Below are 18,092 nucleotides of genomic sequence, written 5' to 3'. Positions count from 1 at the left end.
GAATAAAAGTTTCGACTAAAAGTTATATTAAAATTTATTAAAAAAATAAGACAAGAATACGATAATAAATATTCTTCATTTAAATTGATTGACTTTTGACATTTAAAAAATCATATTAACTGTGTATTCAATTTTTAATAAAACATTAAAATTTTATTTTAAATTTTTAGTTTTGTCTCCTAATATATAATTATTATTATAATCTTTGAATATTTAATAACATATTTAAAGAAATTGAAAAAAAATAAAGATATTTTAGTAAAATAATATTATTAATTAATCATTTAGTTTATATAAAAAAAACCTTGACAAATGACGGTCTTTTGTTTACATGCAACAAAATTTGTAGTATATTAACAATGGAATCCTTTTTTTCGTGAGTGTGTGCTTAAATAATAGATTTGTATCGCCATTTGTATTGGCGGCATGCTTCTTCAGCATGTGTCCCGCCATTTGCATTGGCGGGTTGCGGTCCCACTTAAGTCATTGGCGGCATCAGCTAGGAAAAAATATATAAATTAATTTTGTTTTTATTTTGTCCCGCCAAAGCTACTGACGGCACCAGCTATCTCGCTGATGCCGCTGACGGCATCCACCACAAATCAAACACCCCCCTGCAATTTCTTTAAAAAGGGACCCCAATCCGTAAATACTTTTTAAAAATGGGCCCCTACAGTAAATTTGCCTCCAGAATAGTCTTGTATTAGGGTCTATTCAAGTAGTTTTTAGTTATAAGTTTAACAAAATTTAAAAGGCTTAAATATATAATTTTGGTCTTCTTATTTTGTTTAATGTGTAATTTTGATCCTTCAATTTTAAAATAATAATATTTGATTCTCATATTTTTTAAAATTCTCAATTTTTGTTCAATCTTAAATTTTGCCATGTTTTATTTTTGTCCAATTTGTAGACCTAACATATTTATTTTAAGTAACATTAAGAAATGATTTAATTAATTAAAATGTAAGAAATAAATGTAGGCAAAATTGAGGATCAAACCAAAAACGTGGAATTTTTAAAATAGTGAAATCAAATGTTTCTATTTTAAAATAGAGGGATCAAAATTGCATATTTGACAAAATATGAGAACCAAAATTGTATTTAAGCTAATTTAAAAAAAAAATCAATTTTTAGTTTTTAGAATTTAGTTTTAATTTTTTTTCTCTAATTTTTAGTTTTAAAATAAACTCATTTTAAAAGTTTTTTACCCTACTAACATTAGTTTAAGGGTGTGTTTATGTGGTGACTATAATGACAAAAACAATGATAGAACAATAGTGGAAATACCAGTAGTCCAACACAAGAAATGGAAAACCAGCAATTACTACTACAGGGAAGAGAATGTATGATATCTTTGCTTAAAAGAAACAGAGAAAATATGATGAGTATAGGCTGGTAAAAGGAATTGCAAAAGCTGGTTGAAAAAACAAATTTGTCACATATCACCAAATTGATAGAGTTAATTAGTGTGACAAACAAATAGAAAAATCAATTTGGTCTACATTAAAATAGATAGTTTAAGAAATTAAAGTGAAATTTTTTAAACTTAAAAAATCATACGAATAAAAAAAAACAAGATGATGGACCAAAAGTATATTTTGGTAAGAGAAAAAAAAACAAAAAAACCACAAGTATATACTAATAAGAAAGGTCAACTGAATTGGTGTTGTATCTAGACTCTAAGTATAAGATCATGTAGTCCTTGCTAATCTTGATGGCACATGTATATAACTACATTTTTTCAATATATAAAAAAAGTTGACTTTTTTCATGTAAAGATTAGTTAAGATCACAGGATAGAAATCTAGATCGAAATAAATATTATATTTCTCTTTGAACCCATATGTCACTTAAGTAGTATGTTTTCTATTTCTCCGTCAAATATTATACCTTAAATACCCACACTACTCTCCCTTTTTGGAATCCGGTCCCTCTGTAGCTGTTGAGTAGGATTTGGTGTGTGACCAAACTTTTCCCCATTCATTCAATATTTGGCTCGTGGGAAGTAATGAAGTAGGATTGTATCTTCACCGTGTGGACCTATCCCCCAGTTCTAAGGAACATCGCAAAACGTGCTAGCTATTTTGGCACTTCAAAACCCGCCCAACATATTTGACTCCGCTCAAATTCCATGTTCCTCCTTCCTCAATCTCAAACTCAATATATATCCCATTCAGCATAACAAACATGACAGAAAGTTTTTGTTTATGGGAATTAAACAGTTACTAGGTTTCAGAAGGAGTTGCATTAAGGTTGAAACTTCTTGTTTTGCTTCTATTTTTTCTTTCTTTTTTCTTTTTGGTCTGGTGGCATGGAGAGTGGGGGTAGTTTCAGGATTGGTAGTTCATCCATTTGGAGGGACAGTGACGCGAAGATCTTCTCAAACTCTTACCACCGAGAGAATGATGAAGAGGCTCTCAAATGGGCTACCATTCAGAAACTTCCAACCGTTGTGCGTTTGAGGAAAGGTTTGCTCACTTCACCCGAAGGGGAAGTAAATGAGATTGATGTACAGAAACTTGGGTTTCAGGAAAGGAGAACTTTACTTGATAGACTGGTGAGAACTGTTGAAGATGACAATGAGAAGTTTTTGCTCAAGCTCAAGGAACGTGTTGATAGGTGAGACTCCCACTCTCATTTCTTCTCTTCTTGATTCTAATAGAGGTGTCTTTGATGGATGGCCTATTTTTTTTCCCTTCAATTCGATGAGATATCAGAGTTGGAATTGATCTTCCTACTATAGAGGTTCGGTTTGAGAACTTGAACATTGCAGCTGAAGCTTGTGTCGGAACTAGACCTTTGCCTACCTTCACTAACTTCACGGTTAATATAGTGCAGGTGAGTATTGGTACAAACTTTTTTATATAGTAGAACATGCTACATGATCTTGCCGAAGGAGGTTCTAACTTGTCATTTCGGTTTCACTTTTTTTTTTTTTTTTGTTAAAGGGTCTGTTGAACTCTCTTCTTACACTTCCCAGTAGAAGACAACAGATAAATATTCTCCAGGATGTTAGTGGAATAATAAAGCCTGGCAGGTACCTATGCAAATGAAGTTCTATTTATTCATAGAGGTAATTAGCTAGCGCCTTCAAAACCAATATATAATGTTCCCATTTTCTTCTGTTCAGAATGGCATTGCTTTTGGGCCCTCCAAGTTCCGGGAAAACCACACTCTTGCTGGCCTTGGCTGCAAAACTTGACCCAAAATTGAAGGTTAGGACATTAATGAGAGAAAAAGAAACATACTCTGCAATTTCAAAATAAGTGGAAAGAACAAAAAGTAGACATAGCACAAGTTCTTACATTCAAACATAAAATTAAAACAACAATAAAAACCCAATGAGTATATAGCTCAGTTGACAATACATATTGAGTTTGTGGGAAAAGACATGGGTTCATTAGGAATATAAGAAAATCGTAATCAAAAATAGAAATTTTCTATGAAATTCATAACTCATAATCATAGTGGATGCAGACGAAGAACCACATCAATGCAAAATGAGAAACAAAATCCTCAACCTATATATTAGGTCCATTGTTATACATGCATCAGGATCTTTCCTCACCCGTATCTCAATCACACTATCTACAGATAAAACCTCATTATCTCTTGTTTGCATTATCATAATTTTGAAGAACCATGGAAAATCAAACAATAAAATAATTTTATAGTAATCTTCATTCTCAAGTTCTCTAGAAACCATATTGAAAGAGAGAACCTATCTTGAAAATTTACCTGTTTCTCCTAAAAAATGCTACTAGATATATTAATTAGTTACTCACAACTAAGAAGAATCAATTTGGTGTCATTCAATGCCTCAAGAAATAAATATTCTAACCTTTAGAAATCCATTATAAGCCTTAACAACAGCAGGTAATATAAATTTGCCAAACCCCCCAATTTACAACGCTTAAACTTTTAAAGGAACGCATGAAAACCTTGGGTTTAACTTGTACTACTTTAAACCAACACTCACCAACTATCTACACACCAAAAAAAGGAAATCTAAATATTGTTAAATAAGAAAATTCCCAAGAATTCTAATGCAATCAACATCATTATTATTATTGTTATTGTCATCATCATCATTTGTTTTTATTTAAATGATGAGTTTCATTCTCCCGCTTTAAAGGGTTTCTTCCTTGAAATTTATAGTAATTACCGACCTTGATCCTTGAACAAATGATGAAACTTCTCACACATAATCAACTTTGGTTCCTAGCAAAGACATCTCCTTATAACAAAGGTCCTCACCAAGCCACCTTCTCCAAAGTAACCTCCTTAAAGCATAAGGGCTTCACACGTCTACAACATTTTTGACCGTGGATAACTATAATACAACCTATCAGTTTTTGCTCCTTTCTCCTTTTGCCAGCGTGGTTGTTGACTACTTATTGTGTTTAGTCCTACAACATTTTTGCTTGGCCCTATAGCTATTTCCGTTCAGTCTTATAACTTGTGTTTCCTAACAAGAATAAATAATAATTAATGATATAATTTTGTAAAATCGTTCTATTCATTAAGTTATTTATTATTTTTCTTTATATTTGTGAAAAATCTTTAGTGTCACTGGGACACCCTCTACCTCGATACATATTTATATAATAAAATACATGAAAATACAGAATTACATAAAATGATTTTATTCAATAAATATAAAAGAGTTCATGTGGGTAAAAGGTTCACATTCGTTTTAATTATTAAATTAAAAATTTATCAGTTAAGGATATGAAAATATTTTCGGCTTAAAATAAAGTTATCCAAAACTTCAAAGAATGAACTAAAGACTCAACATGTGAAACAAAAATAATAAAAATTATGTGTTTAGAACTTCATACAATTAATACAAAAACTCATGTCCCAATATCACATCCTATCAGATCATTGTGTCATAGCGTCCTCTAGCATAAAGTTTTTTAAGGTCATCCACCTAACCACCTGCTGTCACAAACACAAGGTTTGAGATCATCACATGATCCAAATACAAACAACACACAATGAGTAAGTTATCACATTCCTAAACAAGTAGAGATAAATGAAAATACACACAGACACAAACACACACACACACACACACACACACACACACACACACACACACACACACACACACACACACACACACACACACACACACACACACATAATATAAGTATAACAAACTCAACTTAATACACTTCGCATCATTTAACCACTCATTACGTAATATCAATTGCCCAAAAGATTTAATCATAAAATCACATTTCATGCATTCACACTAATTACGTGTTCAGAACAACACATCTCAAGTAAAACACAATATCTCACACTCACACAATTCATTACCCACTATCACGTAACAAATCATAATGATCATTACACAGGCATTATGCAACAAATATACTAAGACTCAATCTTATATGTGGTATTATGTCAGTGAAAAATCTCATTGAGCACCTAGGAGTACATGACAAGACAGATCACACACTCATCAATAAGTCAGGTCACTCTCACTAGGTAAAATCATAGAGAGAACAGTCAGAGTCATGTTGTTTTGTGAGAATGTTCTAATCATGTGGGATCAACACAAGCTTAAATGATAACTCAAATCGGGTGTATTTACTCCCAAGGCCTAGACTCCAACGAGTCCATCAAGACATCTCCCTTCTGATTTAGGTCCAACTCAAAAAATATTTTAACACGCAGACTCTATTTATGAACTATACAAAACACATGACTCTTTAATTATTCTCAAATACAATTTTAACTCGTCGTGCCTCAAAATAATTCAGCTCGTCGAGTTTCCATAGTGGAACCTGTTACAATACTCGTTGCACATTAACTTGTCGCCCTTAAAGGGTCTTATAGTCATGTGGTTGTACAGTTCATAATTCGCAACTCAATGCATATAACATCTCATTACACGTGTGATCTCGTAATTTAACACATACTTAACTTATCACTTACACACAGTTCATCACACTTTCATGATTCCAAGACATCGCATTATCATGCCTCATGCATTATATACATATCACACAATAATAATATCAATATGTTATATTTATATGACTAATCATCCCATTAAAACAGACATTTAAAATCGTATATGTGCTGCTGGAGTTTGAACTATATATGCAATACACACAACTACTCAATTGTTTTCAAAATCATTTTAACTCGTCACGCCTCAAAGTGATTCAACTAGTCGGGTTCCAATAGTGGATCTCATCCCCATACTCGTCGTGCATTAACTTATCACTCTTAAAGGGTCTTATAGTTGTGTGATTGTACAACTCATAGCTCACAACTCAATATATACAAAATCTCAATACACGTGTATCTTACAATTCAACACATACTCAATTTATCACATACACTTAATCTCAATCATAATGTTATAATCTCAACACAACATGTTATCACACCTCAAGAATCATATAAACATCACATAGTATTAATGTTTACATGGAACAAAACATGTATACATTAATTCAAACTGTATTATTTTCAATTAAAAAGAGTTAATAAATAATTAAACTAAAAATGCATTGAAAGTATTTATCGTTGAATCTTAATATATTAATTTCCTTTAATTTAATTTTTTATTTGAACTATTAATTCCTAATTTATTTTAACAATTCACACACACACACGTGTGTGTGTGTTATAATCATCAATATGTAATATGCTTATGAGATCTAAACATGATAAAGAACGTTATCAATAATTTAATTCTCACGCTAATATAATAAATCTTGTCCAAAACATAAACGAATTATACAAAAATGTTTCTCACAATACAGGGAGTAAAATTCCTTGAATAATTTCACATAATTATATCAAAATCAAAGGAATCAAAATCATAAGTTCAAAAACACAAAAACACCATGCACTCAATTTTATCAACCAATTTGCATTAGGACATCAATTGGGTCGTCAAAGATAACAATCTTGTGATTATAATCATTAAGGCAGATTTACAATACAATAAGCATCACAAAATAAGTCCTAATATGATCCTCTAAGGATCTTTACATATGTTCATTCTAACCCCAAATGTAATAAACTCATCTTTTACCTTTAAGCATGCTCATGTGTGTATTCCAGCAGCAATAGTGGTGTCTTTAGTGGTTCCATAAGATTTCTCAAACTTTTCCTCTAATTGTTTTATTAGGGTTTCCAAGCGTAAGAGAGAAAGAGAAGTGATTGGAGTCTTAATTTCACAGTCTCTGTGTGAGGGACATTTGTCTCTCTAACGAAATTATTTTGCAAATCTCAACGGTTGGAATGTTCCAAATTGAGTTCCGAAGGTGATGTTCAAATTTCAAGATGATCCAATGGTTAAGGAGTCCAGGATCGTAGTTTTATTGGAACAAATTTGGGTGTATGCAAAAAAAGAAAAGAATTTGAAAGAGGAATAAGAGAGAACGAATTTGAAAGGAAGAGACTAACATAGCAATATATCATATGTAAAATTCTATTATTTACTTATTTACTTATTTTTTTATTTTATAAAAATGAACTCTATTTTACTCTTTTAATAAATAAATAACCAATTAAAACATTCGTTTATTTTCTAAAATATTATTTTACTCTATTTATCTCCTAATATCATGAAACCCTTATTTTAATTAAAAAAACATATTCTCTCGGTTATTTAATTTCTAAAATTCTATTAATTTTAAATATTTTATTTATTTATTTTACAAAAAAATGGGATGTTACCGTCACTTATTTTGAAATTGAGAGAGTATTTTTTTATCCATGTTTTCGTATGAATATTCTCTATCAATCTTGGATCTGTAGCTAATATTTGTGTGGCTTCTTGATCAGTTCTCTGGAAAAGTGACTTATAATGGTCATGGAATGAATGAGTTTGTACCCCAAAGAACTGCAGCTTATGTCAATCAAAATGATCTTCACATTGCAGAATTGACAGCCAGAGAAACCTTGGCCTTCTCAGCAAGAGTTCAAGGAGTTGGAACTCGTTATGGTTAGTCTACAGGAATGAGCTTGTATCATATTCATGGGAATCATTACTAAATTCTATATTGAAAGTTTGAAACCTTGGGCTGACGTTTTAGATGAAATTTAAGTTTTGACTATGTATAATATTTTCCTCCTTCTACAGATTTGCTTGCAGAATTGTCAAGAAGAGAAAAAGAGGCAAATATCAAGCCTGATCCAGATATTGATATCTACATGAAGGTAACAAAGAGGCCATTGCTTGTCTGGGATGTGTTTTCCCCATTTGACTTGCATCCCTTAACTTTCCTTTTATTTGTTGAATGACTGATAGCTTTTCAAACCAAAGAGAGAAAAATGTGACAACCTATACAATTGTGATACTATACCTGTTCAATCTTGGAGATTCCTTTCTTCCACTTTTTGCTATTGGTTAGAAAATTTCTCACCCAAAATAAATTATGAAGACAAAATAGGTGATATATTAGTGTAAAAAAACAAAGCAGTGACCGTTAATTTCCATTACATCAGCAGTTAGTTATAGCTGCATGAACCATTTCTTTTCCATACCGATACAAATAACTAATAGTTAAGTGGTTGTCCTTTTAACTCATAATGCTCTCAGGCTGTAACAACTGGAGTGCAGAAGGCAAATTTGATAACAGATTATGTCCTAAGGGTATAATCTATTCTTTCTAACGCATTTCTGATCATCGTGAATTAATTATAATATTTTTCTTAAGTCTCTAGTTTCTTTGATATACATTTCCAGATTTTGGGACTGGAGGTCTGTGCTGATACTATTGTAGGAAATGCAATGTTAAGAGGAATCTCTGGTGGACAAAAGAAACGCCTAACAACAGGTAAAACAAAACTGATTTCAATCTTGAATTGTATCTCAATTACTCACCTTAATAAATTGATTATATATAATCACCTTTTTAATAGCTATAAACATTTAAATGTAGGAGAGATGCTAGTTGGACCAGTTAAAGCTCTATTCATGGATGAAATATCTACTGGTTTGGATAGCTCAACAACTTTCCAAATTGTGAATTCACTCAAGCAATATGTTCATATTCTGAAAGGAACTGCAGTCATCTCACTCCTCCAGCCAGCACCAGAGACTTACAATCTTTTTGATGACATTATAGTACTCTCTGATAGTCATATTGGGTACCAGGGTCCCCGCGAATACGTGCTGGAATTTTTTGAATCAATGGGTTTTAAATGTCCCGAGAGGAAGGGCGTGGCAGACTTTTTGCAAGAGGTAAGTGTCCTAGTGATTGATCTCAATAATTTTATCTGTCTGCACTGGTAAAAGAGAGTTATATATTTTATTTTGACCATTAATTATGTTATAGGTAACATCATGGAAGGATCAGGAGCAGTACTGGGCAGACAAAGATCAGCCTTATAGATTTGTCACATCCAAAGAGTTCTCAGAGGCACATAGATCATTTCATGTTGGAAGAAGCCTTGGTGAAGAACTTGCTACTGAATTTGACAAATCTAAGAGCCATCCGGCTGCTTTGACAACCAAAAGATATGGAGTGGGGAAATGGGAACTGCTAAAAGCTTGTTTATCAAGAGAATATTTACTTATGAAGCGCAATTCATTTTATTACACCTTCAAGCTTAGCAAAGTAGGTTTGGAAATTGGAATGTTTCATTTTATTATCATGTCATCTTATGCTATTATTGTCTTACTGATAGATTTCCCGTCTTTTAGCTTGCTGTAATGGCATTTATTACCATGACCATTTTCCTCCGGACCGAGATGCACAGAGACTCAGTGACTGATGGCGGCATATATGTGGGTGCAATGTTTTATGGCATTGTTACAGTTATGTTCAACGGACTGGCTGAAATTTCCGTGATCGTTTCAAGGCTTCCTGTTTTCTACAAGCAAAGGGATAATATATTTTTTCCTTCGTGGGCATATGCACTTCCAGAATGGATCCTAAAAATCCCCATGAGTTTTGCGGAAGTGGGTGTTTGGGTGTTCCTCACCTACTATGTCATTGGATTTGATCCATATATTGAAAGGTAAAAGAACTTTGTTTATACACATACTCATCAGCAAACTTGTTAATTTATTGATCTTTTATTGTCTCATTTTCTTTTTGAATCCTCTAAATAAATAATGCTATGTATTTTATGTCCGCCTAATGCAGATTTTTTAGGCAATACCTTGTTCTTGTACTATTAAACCAGATGACTTCTGCATTATTCCGATTTATCGCTGCACTTGGGAGGGAACCAACAGTGGCTACAACACTTGCATGGCTTACGCTGGCCATCCTTTATTCTATAAGTGGTTTTGTCCTATCAAAAGGTATCGAGAATACAAACAATCCCAGTCCTTCTCCCATTATGTTCTGGACTAACAATGCTCCTTCATTTATTCCCTTAATGCCCACAGACAAAATAAAAAAATGGTGGCTATGGGGATTCTGGATATCACCTATGATGTATGGACAGAATGCTATGGTAAATAATGAGTTCCTTGGAAAGAGATGGAGACATGTAAGTCACTAATCTAAATTCATATTCTTATGTCATCCTTATCATATAAATAATCTTATATTTGGATGTATTTCTTTTATTATAGATTTTACCTGACTCAACAGAGCCTCTTGGTGTTGAAGTTTTGAAATCTTGGGGATTCTTCACCCAGTCACACTGGTACTGGATCGGTGTTGGAGCTTTGATTGGATATACATTACTTTTCAACTTTGGCTACATCCTCGCTCTCATGTACTTGAGTCGTGAGTGTCTTCAACTTAAGTATATAGACTATAGAAAACAATCTAAGGTAAACCTATGTGTTAATATCTCAAAATTAATTGTGCAGCACCTGGGAAGCACCAGGCTGTTATATCAGAGGAAGCTCAAAGCAATGACCAGAATGGTGGTAGTGAAAAAGGAACTAATGTTCCGAGGCGCATAAAACATAGTTTTTCTTATCATTCAATTAGTAATTTCTAGATGAGAAATAGTCGATTTTCAATTCTCATTACCCATATGGATAACACTGGAACTACTTTACAGTGAGAAAATTCGGAAGTGCAAGTGGAAGCACATCTTCTCATACTTTACCTGCTAGAGGAATAGTTCTTCCTTTCCAGCCTCATTCTATCACCTTTGATGAAGTAACATATGATGTGGATATGCCACAGGTAATGTAGAAACAAAATAAATTAAGTAAATTGAAAACACATGCATATTAATTCAACTATAAAACAATTATTTTGAGTTAAAAATCATCAAATACTTTCAGGAAATGAGGAAGCGAGGTGTTGTTGAGGATAAATTGGTTATTCTGAAGGGTGTCAGTGGAGCTTTCAGGCCAGGTGTTCTTACTGCTCTAATGGGTATCACTGGTGCAGGCAAAACAACGCTGTTGGATGTACTTGCTGGTAGAAAAACTGGAGGATATGTTGGAGGGAACATCACAATCTCTGGGTATCAGAAGAAGCAAGAAACATTTCCAAGGATTTCTGGATACTGTGAGCAAAATGACATACACTCTCCTCATGTTACTGTGTATGAATCCTTGCTCTATTCAGCTTGGCTCCGTTTGTCCCCAGATATAAATACTGAAACCAAAAGGGTTGGTATCTGAATCATATGCCTTTTACTTTCATGTTTACTGCTTTTAGTTTAACATAGGCTTTTAACCAGTTTGAACACTTGAGATTGCAATGAAGTAACCATTTTAGTCATGATTCATCCATGTGCAATGTGGCTTCCTCAAATATTCTAGCACTTACCTTTTCTGGATAAGGTCCTGATGGGGAAAAGGAAGGGGTAAATGGGCCATCTCCATCAACGGGCCAAGAACAAACCACACTAGCGAACTCAATTATGCATGCCCATCTCTATAAAATGTGGGAATTTTTACTCACTTGTACTCCAACATCACAAAAACTAAAGCTATTTACCATTCATGATTGGAATTAAAATGTCATAGAATAACAGAGGAAAATAAACACTTGCATGTGTTGTATGTTGATTCATTAACAACCATTAGTTAGTTCTCTTAGTCTTTACCAACTTAGTTTTTTTTTCTCTGTTTTCTGTTATTCTGTTATAGCATGTAACAGTTAGGTAGTTTTAAGTTGGTTAGGTTAGTTAGGCTTGAGATAGTGCTTCTATTTCTTTTGTTGCATAGCCTAAATCTGTAGAGAGTTTTGTACCTAAAAAAATTCTGCAGAGATTGAATAAAAGTGGCTGCTGAAAGTTCTGTGCAGTTTTTGGTTCATCTTTTTCTGCATTTTGCTTATTCTTGTTCATACAAGAAACTCATTCTTTTGTGAAGTAAAATCTTATCTAGGCACAACAGCATGTTTTTTCAATGTTACAAAGTTTGAAATGGATTAATAGTTGCAGATGTTCATTGAGGAAGTCATGGAACTTGTGGAATTGAAACCACTAAGGCATGCATTAGTCGGATTGCCTGGTGTGAATGGTCTCTCAACAGAGCAACGCAAAAGATTGACTATTGCAGTTGAACTTGTTGCAAATCCTTCCATAATATTCATGGATGAGCCAACTTCTGGGCTAGATGCAAGAGCTGCTGCTATTGTCATGAGAACAGTTAGGAATACAGTAGACACTGGAAGAACAGTTGTTTGTACCATCCATCAGCCTAGCATAGATATATTTGAATCTTTTGATGAGGTGAAAAAAACAGATAATCAATCTAGCAATTTTAGTTTACTCTCCCATAGTCCCATTACCAAGTTTCTAAACTTTTTGTCACAATGAAAAATGCAGCTTTTGCTAATGAAGCAAGGAGGTCAACAGATATATGTGGGTCCACTTGGACAATATTCTTCCAATTTAATTAGTTACTTTGAGGTAGAGCATAGAAATGTTATGAAAAATAAGGAATACTGAATTAGTGAATTTATATTTTGCTTTAAATCACTATCTTCTTGTAAAAATTTAACTCATGTCACACTTTTATGCTTAAGGGAATCCAAGGTGTCAACAAGATTAAAGATGGCTATAATCCAGCAACATGGATGTTGGAAGTCACAACATCAGCAAAAGAAATTGAACTAGGGATTGATTTTGCTGATGTGTACAAAAATTCAGAGCATTACAGGTATATTCAGTTGTATAGTCTAATAAAACTATAGAACTTGAAAGTAATCTGCGAGAAAGCACCTAAGGTCTAAAAGTGCAATAAATCTTTTGTTGTTATTATTATTTACAGTATAGAAATAGAATGCTTTCTGATATATGGTTTTTGGCATTCTGTATCAGGAGAAACAAAGCACTTGTTAAAGAATTGAGTAGTCCAGCTCCTGGTTCTGTAGACCTTTATTTTCCTTCACAGTACTCAACTTCCTTCATCACCCAATGCATAGCATGCTTATGGAAACAACATTGGTCTTACTGGCACAATTCTCAGTACACCACTGTATCATTTCTTTACTCTACTACCGTAGCAATTTTGTTTGGGAGCATGTTTTGGAACCTTGGCTCCAAAATGTAAGATCAAACTAGGAACTTGGAAATGTTGTCTTCCTTCTCATTTGTTTTGTTGCTACTGTTTCATCTAACAGGATTTCACATCACTTTATGCAGTGAAAAACAGAAAGATCTCTTCAATGCCATGGGCTCCATGTATGCTTCTGTTCTCCTTATTGGCATTCAGAATGCTTATGCAGTGCAGCCATCGATTTCTGTTGAGAGAATAGTCTTTTATAGGGAAAGAGCAGCTGGAATGTATTCAGCTTTACCATATGCTTTGGCTCAGGCAAGTAACTCCACATTTTAAATACATGTCTTTTTTTGGGTTTTACTATATATATCCTCCTAAATCATAATCTTCCTAATCCTAACACTTCATAAAAAAAATGAAAAACAGATGCTCTTGATAAATTAAAAGCATAAAAAGTAATTGATGCTTTTCTTGATTAGTAATTTGGAAGATAATTATGAGGAATTGAAATTACTACTTTACTTCATTATGTGTAAATAACTAACCACGGCATTCTTTCGTTCTAATCTTTATTTTCTGTTGCAGGTTCTGATTGAACTCCCATATGTACTTGTAAAAGCTGTGGTCTGTAGCATTATAAGTTATGCCATGATTGGTTTTGAGTGGACTGTCACTAAATTTTTTTGGTACCTATTCTTCCTGTACTTCACCTTCCTGTACTTCACCTACTATGGCATGATATCAGTGGCAGTGACCCCAAACCTACACATTTCCTCTATGGTTTCCTCTGGATTCAATTCACTATGGAATATCTTCTCAGGATTCATAGTCCCACGGCCAGTAAGTTTTGCCTTCCTTTCATATTAAGGGCACTCTAGATTAATACTTCTAACCATATGGTTATGGTAAATTTATTTTGTTATACCTTTTTGGCATGCTCAAACAGAGAATCCCAGTATGGTGGAGGTGGTACAGTTGGGCAAATCCAATTTCTTGGAGTTTGTATGGATTGGTGGCTTCACAATATGGAGATATAAAGCAAAGCATTGAATCCACTGATGGGAGTAGTACGACAGTGGAGGACTTTGTAAGAAGTTACTTTGGTTTCAGGCACGATTTTCTGTGGGTGGTTGCAGCTGTGATTGTGGCCTTCCCCGTAGTCTTTGCATTGATGTTTGCTATATCAGTAAAGATGCTTAATTTCCAGCGGCGTTAATAACACATTCAAGTAATTTATATAGGATTGTTCATGTAACATTTTGAAAGAAAATATCCACATAGCTTTCTGTATTATTTTATTTATCAATTAAATGTATCATTTTTTTATCAGAAAAAACCAAATATATTAATTTGGAGTGCAAGGGTACCTCAACCCATATACAGAAGGCATATTTCCTACATAACTTTCAAAAGTACATTCGATTTCTTGATCATTCAAAGAAAGAAAATGAATATCCCTTCACCTTGGCATTTTACCGTGGCCAAGATTTGAATTTTATTAAATTCAACACATTCTCAGCATTTGCAGACTCATTTTTGAAGATGATATTATTTCTATGTAGCCATATAGACCAGACCACTGCAAACCACACAACCATCGAGTCTACTGTATTTTGCTCCCTATTAAACCACATGTATGGAAAGAAAAAAAAACTATATAAAAAGGAGTGTATTAAGAAAAGGATAAATGATTATTTTTAATTTAGTAATTTTGAAAACAAATTACTCCATTTTAGTAAATAAAAAAAGCCAATAATCAAATAGTGGAGGATTGATTGTGTGTGAATGTTTGATCCCAGATTTCATGAAATTCGAATCCATGAGCAAGCCATATCAATCTGGCTTTTTTTTTTTAACTTTAAATTCTTTTGTAAGCAGTCTCCCCTGTCAAGTGTATGGTCTAATTAAGAAGAGGTGAGAGCCTTTACCACTCACGCCAAGCTGAGTTGGTGCCACATCAATGGGCTCATAAAAAAAGTATGGTTCTGCAGTCCGTCCATAAAAAAGTAGCCTTTCCTGCATTAAAAATAATAATAATAAAAACTAGTATCTTTAATTTATGATACAAATTAAAAAATAAAAAATATTTATTAATAAGAAAGGCCAACTTAACTTTGATGCGTTTAGACTAGTGTTTCCTTCCAGGACCCATATGTCGCCTAGGTATATAATACTTATTTCATTCAATATTGGCTCGTTGGAAGTAATAAAATAGTATCGTATCTTCAGCATGTGGAGCAGATATCATGGTCGTGATTCGGCTACCATTTTCGACATATCCCCCAGTACTAAGGAAATCTGCAAAACGTGTGCAGCTACGTTGGCACTTCACAACCCGCCAGCCATATTTGACTCCACTCAAAATGCGTGTTCTTATTCCTTCCTCTATATCCCAACATATTCTATAGTATCCCCATTCAGCAAAACAAACTGAGAGAAAGTTTTTGTTTCTGGGAAACAGTTACTAGTTTGTAGCACGGGTTACATGCATTAAGGTTTTGAAACTTGTTTTAGTTTTATTTTACTGTATGGTGGCATGGAAGGTGGCAGTAGTTTCAGGATTGGTAGTTCATCGATTTGGAGGGGCAGTGACGCGAAGATCTTCTCAAACTCTCTCCACCAAGAGGATGATGAAGAGGCTCTCAAATGGGCTGCCATTTAGAAACTTCCTACTGTCGCATGATTGAGGAAAGGTTTGCTCACTTCACCTGAAGGGGAAGTCAATGTGATTGATGTACAGGAACTTGGGTTGCAAGAAAAGAGAGCTTTACTAGAAAGACTGGTGAAAACTGCTGAAGAGAACAATGAGAAGTTTTTGCTCAAGCTAAAGGGCAGAATTGATAGGTTAGAATTTCACTCTCGTTTCATCTTCTTGATTCTAATGAAGGTGTCTTTGATCGAAATGCTCTGATGGTTGGCTTCTTCTGATGATATCAGAGTTGGAATTGATCTTCCCACCATAGAGGTTTGGTTTGAGAACTTGAACATCGAAGCAGAAGCTCGTGTAGGAACTAGAGCTTTGCCTACCTTCACTAACTTCATGGTTAATATAGAGGAGGTGAGTAATTGGTACCAACTTCATTATATGGTTGAACTTGCTAAATGATCTTTGCGAAGGAGGTTCTAACTTGTCAATTCGGTTTCACTTTTTTGTTAAAGTGAAACCAAACGCTTGGAGGTGTAAATTGGTTTCACTTGTCAATTTGGTTGAACTCGGACTTTGACTGTACACGCAAGAGACGGAAAAACAAAAGCTTGGAGGTGTAAATTGTCGTTTGGTGCAGATTTTTGTATTACGTGTTTGGTCTACCAAAATTATTTTTGACGCAATATTATAGATTTTTCACCATTTAACATTATTTATTATTACCCTCATCAGTTAAATTATCCTAATCATGATTCCTTCTGGGAAAGTGTTTAAACTAATTTCACTCCTTATCCCTTAAAAGTTACACCAAATAATAAAATAAAAATACATAAATAAGACTAAATAATATTCTATCCTTAAACATGGATTACGTAGAAACTCCTCCAAGTTCTTAGGGTGTAACATCTCCAAATGATTAAAACCATATAGCATACATATGAATGGGTGATCAAATCATAAATAAGATAATAAACTCATAAAGGAAGTAATAATATTGAAATAATATTAAATGGATAGTAAATTCGTCAAAAGTGTTTGGTTGTCAATCCCCCAATAATGCGTAATTTAGTCTCTCTAGTCATGAGAGGCTCAAAAATGCAAGATGAACCAAAGAAAATGGAGGAAGAGCTCTAAGTGAGTGGGTTTCTTTTTCTATTCAAGCCCTACTGTCTACCTCTAATAGCACAGTGTTTCCTCTTTTTATTCTTCAAAACATTGCACAATCGAAGATGACTGTGACACAGTGTGCTAAGCAAAACATTGCACAATCGAAGATGACTGTGACACAGTGTGCTAAGCCTATGTACGCGCTATGATACAATTGGTCTCGAGTTTTGCTTCTCGTGCTTAAAGTGCACTGACGTGCTAAGTGTGTTGCTCTAATTCTTTAATATCTTTTAGATCTCTTGTTGTGTTAAACTCTACAGAAAAAAGAAAAAAAATCAAACAAAAACAGAAAAAATTATATAATTATTATATGATTTAAATATACAAATTAAGCATAATAATTATGATATATATATATATATATATATATATATATATATATATATATATATATATATATATATATATATATATATATATATATATATATATATATCACACACCCCCCCACTCTTCATTTACTTGTGTGTGTGTTTTTTTTTTTGTACTACACCCCTCACGAGACGTTTTATTCTATATCTCTACACATTTTTTTATATATATATATGAGAGAAAAAAAACAAAATATTTCCCCTTTATTACATTTTTTTTTCTGTGTTACACATATATATATTATTAGAGAGAAAGTTGATTATTTATATTTTTGTGTGAGTTATTTTTCTCACAAAAAATATATATATTAAAATTTAGTGTGTGTTTTTGTTTACTCAAGTAAGAGGGGGGACACTATATCTCTAGAAAAATATATATACATAAAAAAAAATATCCATATTATGGATTTTTTATAGAGACACATATATATATATATTAAAAGTGAAAAACAATATTATATTTTTTTATTTTTGTGCACACGTGTTTCATTTACACATA

General features: G+C 33.2%; 1 protein-coding gene and 1 pseudogene across 1 annotated transcript; both read left to right on the top strand.

Annotated features, from left to right (window-relative positions):
- The first annotated feature begins 2,084 nt into the window (after positions 1-2,084).
- Positions 2,085-14,882, top strand: LOC100812888 (pleiotropic drug resistance protein 1). The gene is made up of 24 exons (XM_026126982.2): positions 2,085-2,619; positions 2,718-2,838; positions 2,949-3,037; positions 3,131-3,215; positions 7,819-7,978; positions 8,117-8,193; positions 8,576-8,629; positions 8,723-8,813; positions 8,919-9,220; positions 9,315-9,596; positions 9,683-9,999; positions 10,128-10,288; positions 10,376-10,479; positions 10,565-10,721; positions 10,808-10,867; positions 11,005-11,132; positions 11,234-11,566; positions 12,340-12,636; positions 12,733-12,816; positions 12,933-13,066; positions 13,228-13,455; positions 13,552-13,723; positions 13,994-14,248; positions 14,355-14,882. Exons 1-24 carry the CDS (start codon positions 2,312-2,314, stop codon positions 14,622-14,624), a joined length of 4,269 nt encoding a protein of 1,422 aa, XP_025982767.1. The 5' UTR covers positions 2,085-2,311; the 3' UTR covers positions 14,625-14,882.
- Positions 14,883-15,811: 929 nt separating this feature from the next.
- The window catches only part of LOC100812347 (pleiotropic drug resistance protein 1-like), a 7,982-nt pseudogene continuing 5,701 nt past the window's right edge, over positions 15,812-18,092 (top strand).

This window comes from Glycine max, chromosome 19 (assembly GCF_000004515.6).
Source record: "Glycine max cultivar Williams 82 chromosome 19, Glycine_max_v4.0, whole genome shotgun sequence".
Lineage (NCBI taxonomy): Eukaryota > Viridiplantae > Streptophyta > Magnoliopsida > Fabales > Fabaceae > Glycine > Glycine max.
This window is presented reverse-complemented; position numbering and strand designations above follow the sequence as displayed.

What these genes read in the sequence shown, in the direction of transcription:
- LOC100812888 (XM_026126982.2), top strand. Translation starts at nt 2,312, where the DNA reads ATGGAGAGTGGGGGTAGTTTCAGGATTGGTAGTTCATCCATTTGGAGG. An exon ending in TGGTTTTGTCCTATCAAAAG is followed by an intron (nt 10,289 to 10,375) that starts GTATCGAGAATA and finishes TAATGCCCACAG; the next exon opens with ACAAAATAAAAAAATGGTGG. An exon ending in TTGGAAAGAGATGGAGACAT is followed by an intron (nt 10,480 to 10,564) that starts GTAAGTCACTAA and finishes CTTTTATTATAG; the next exon opens with ATTTTACCTGACTCAACAGA.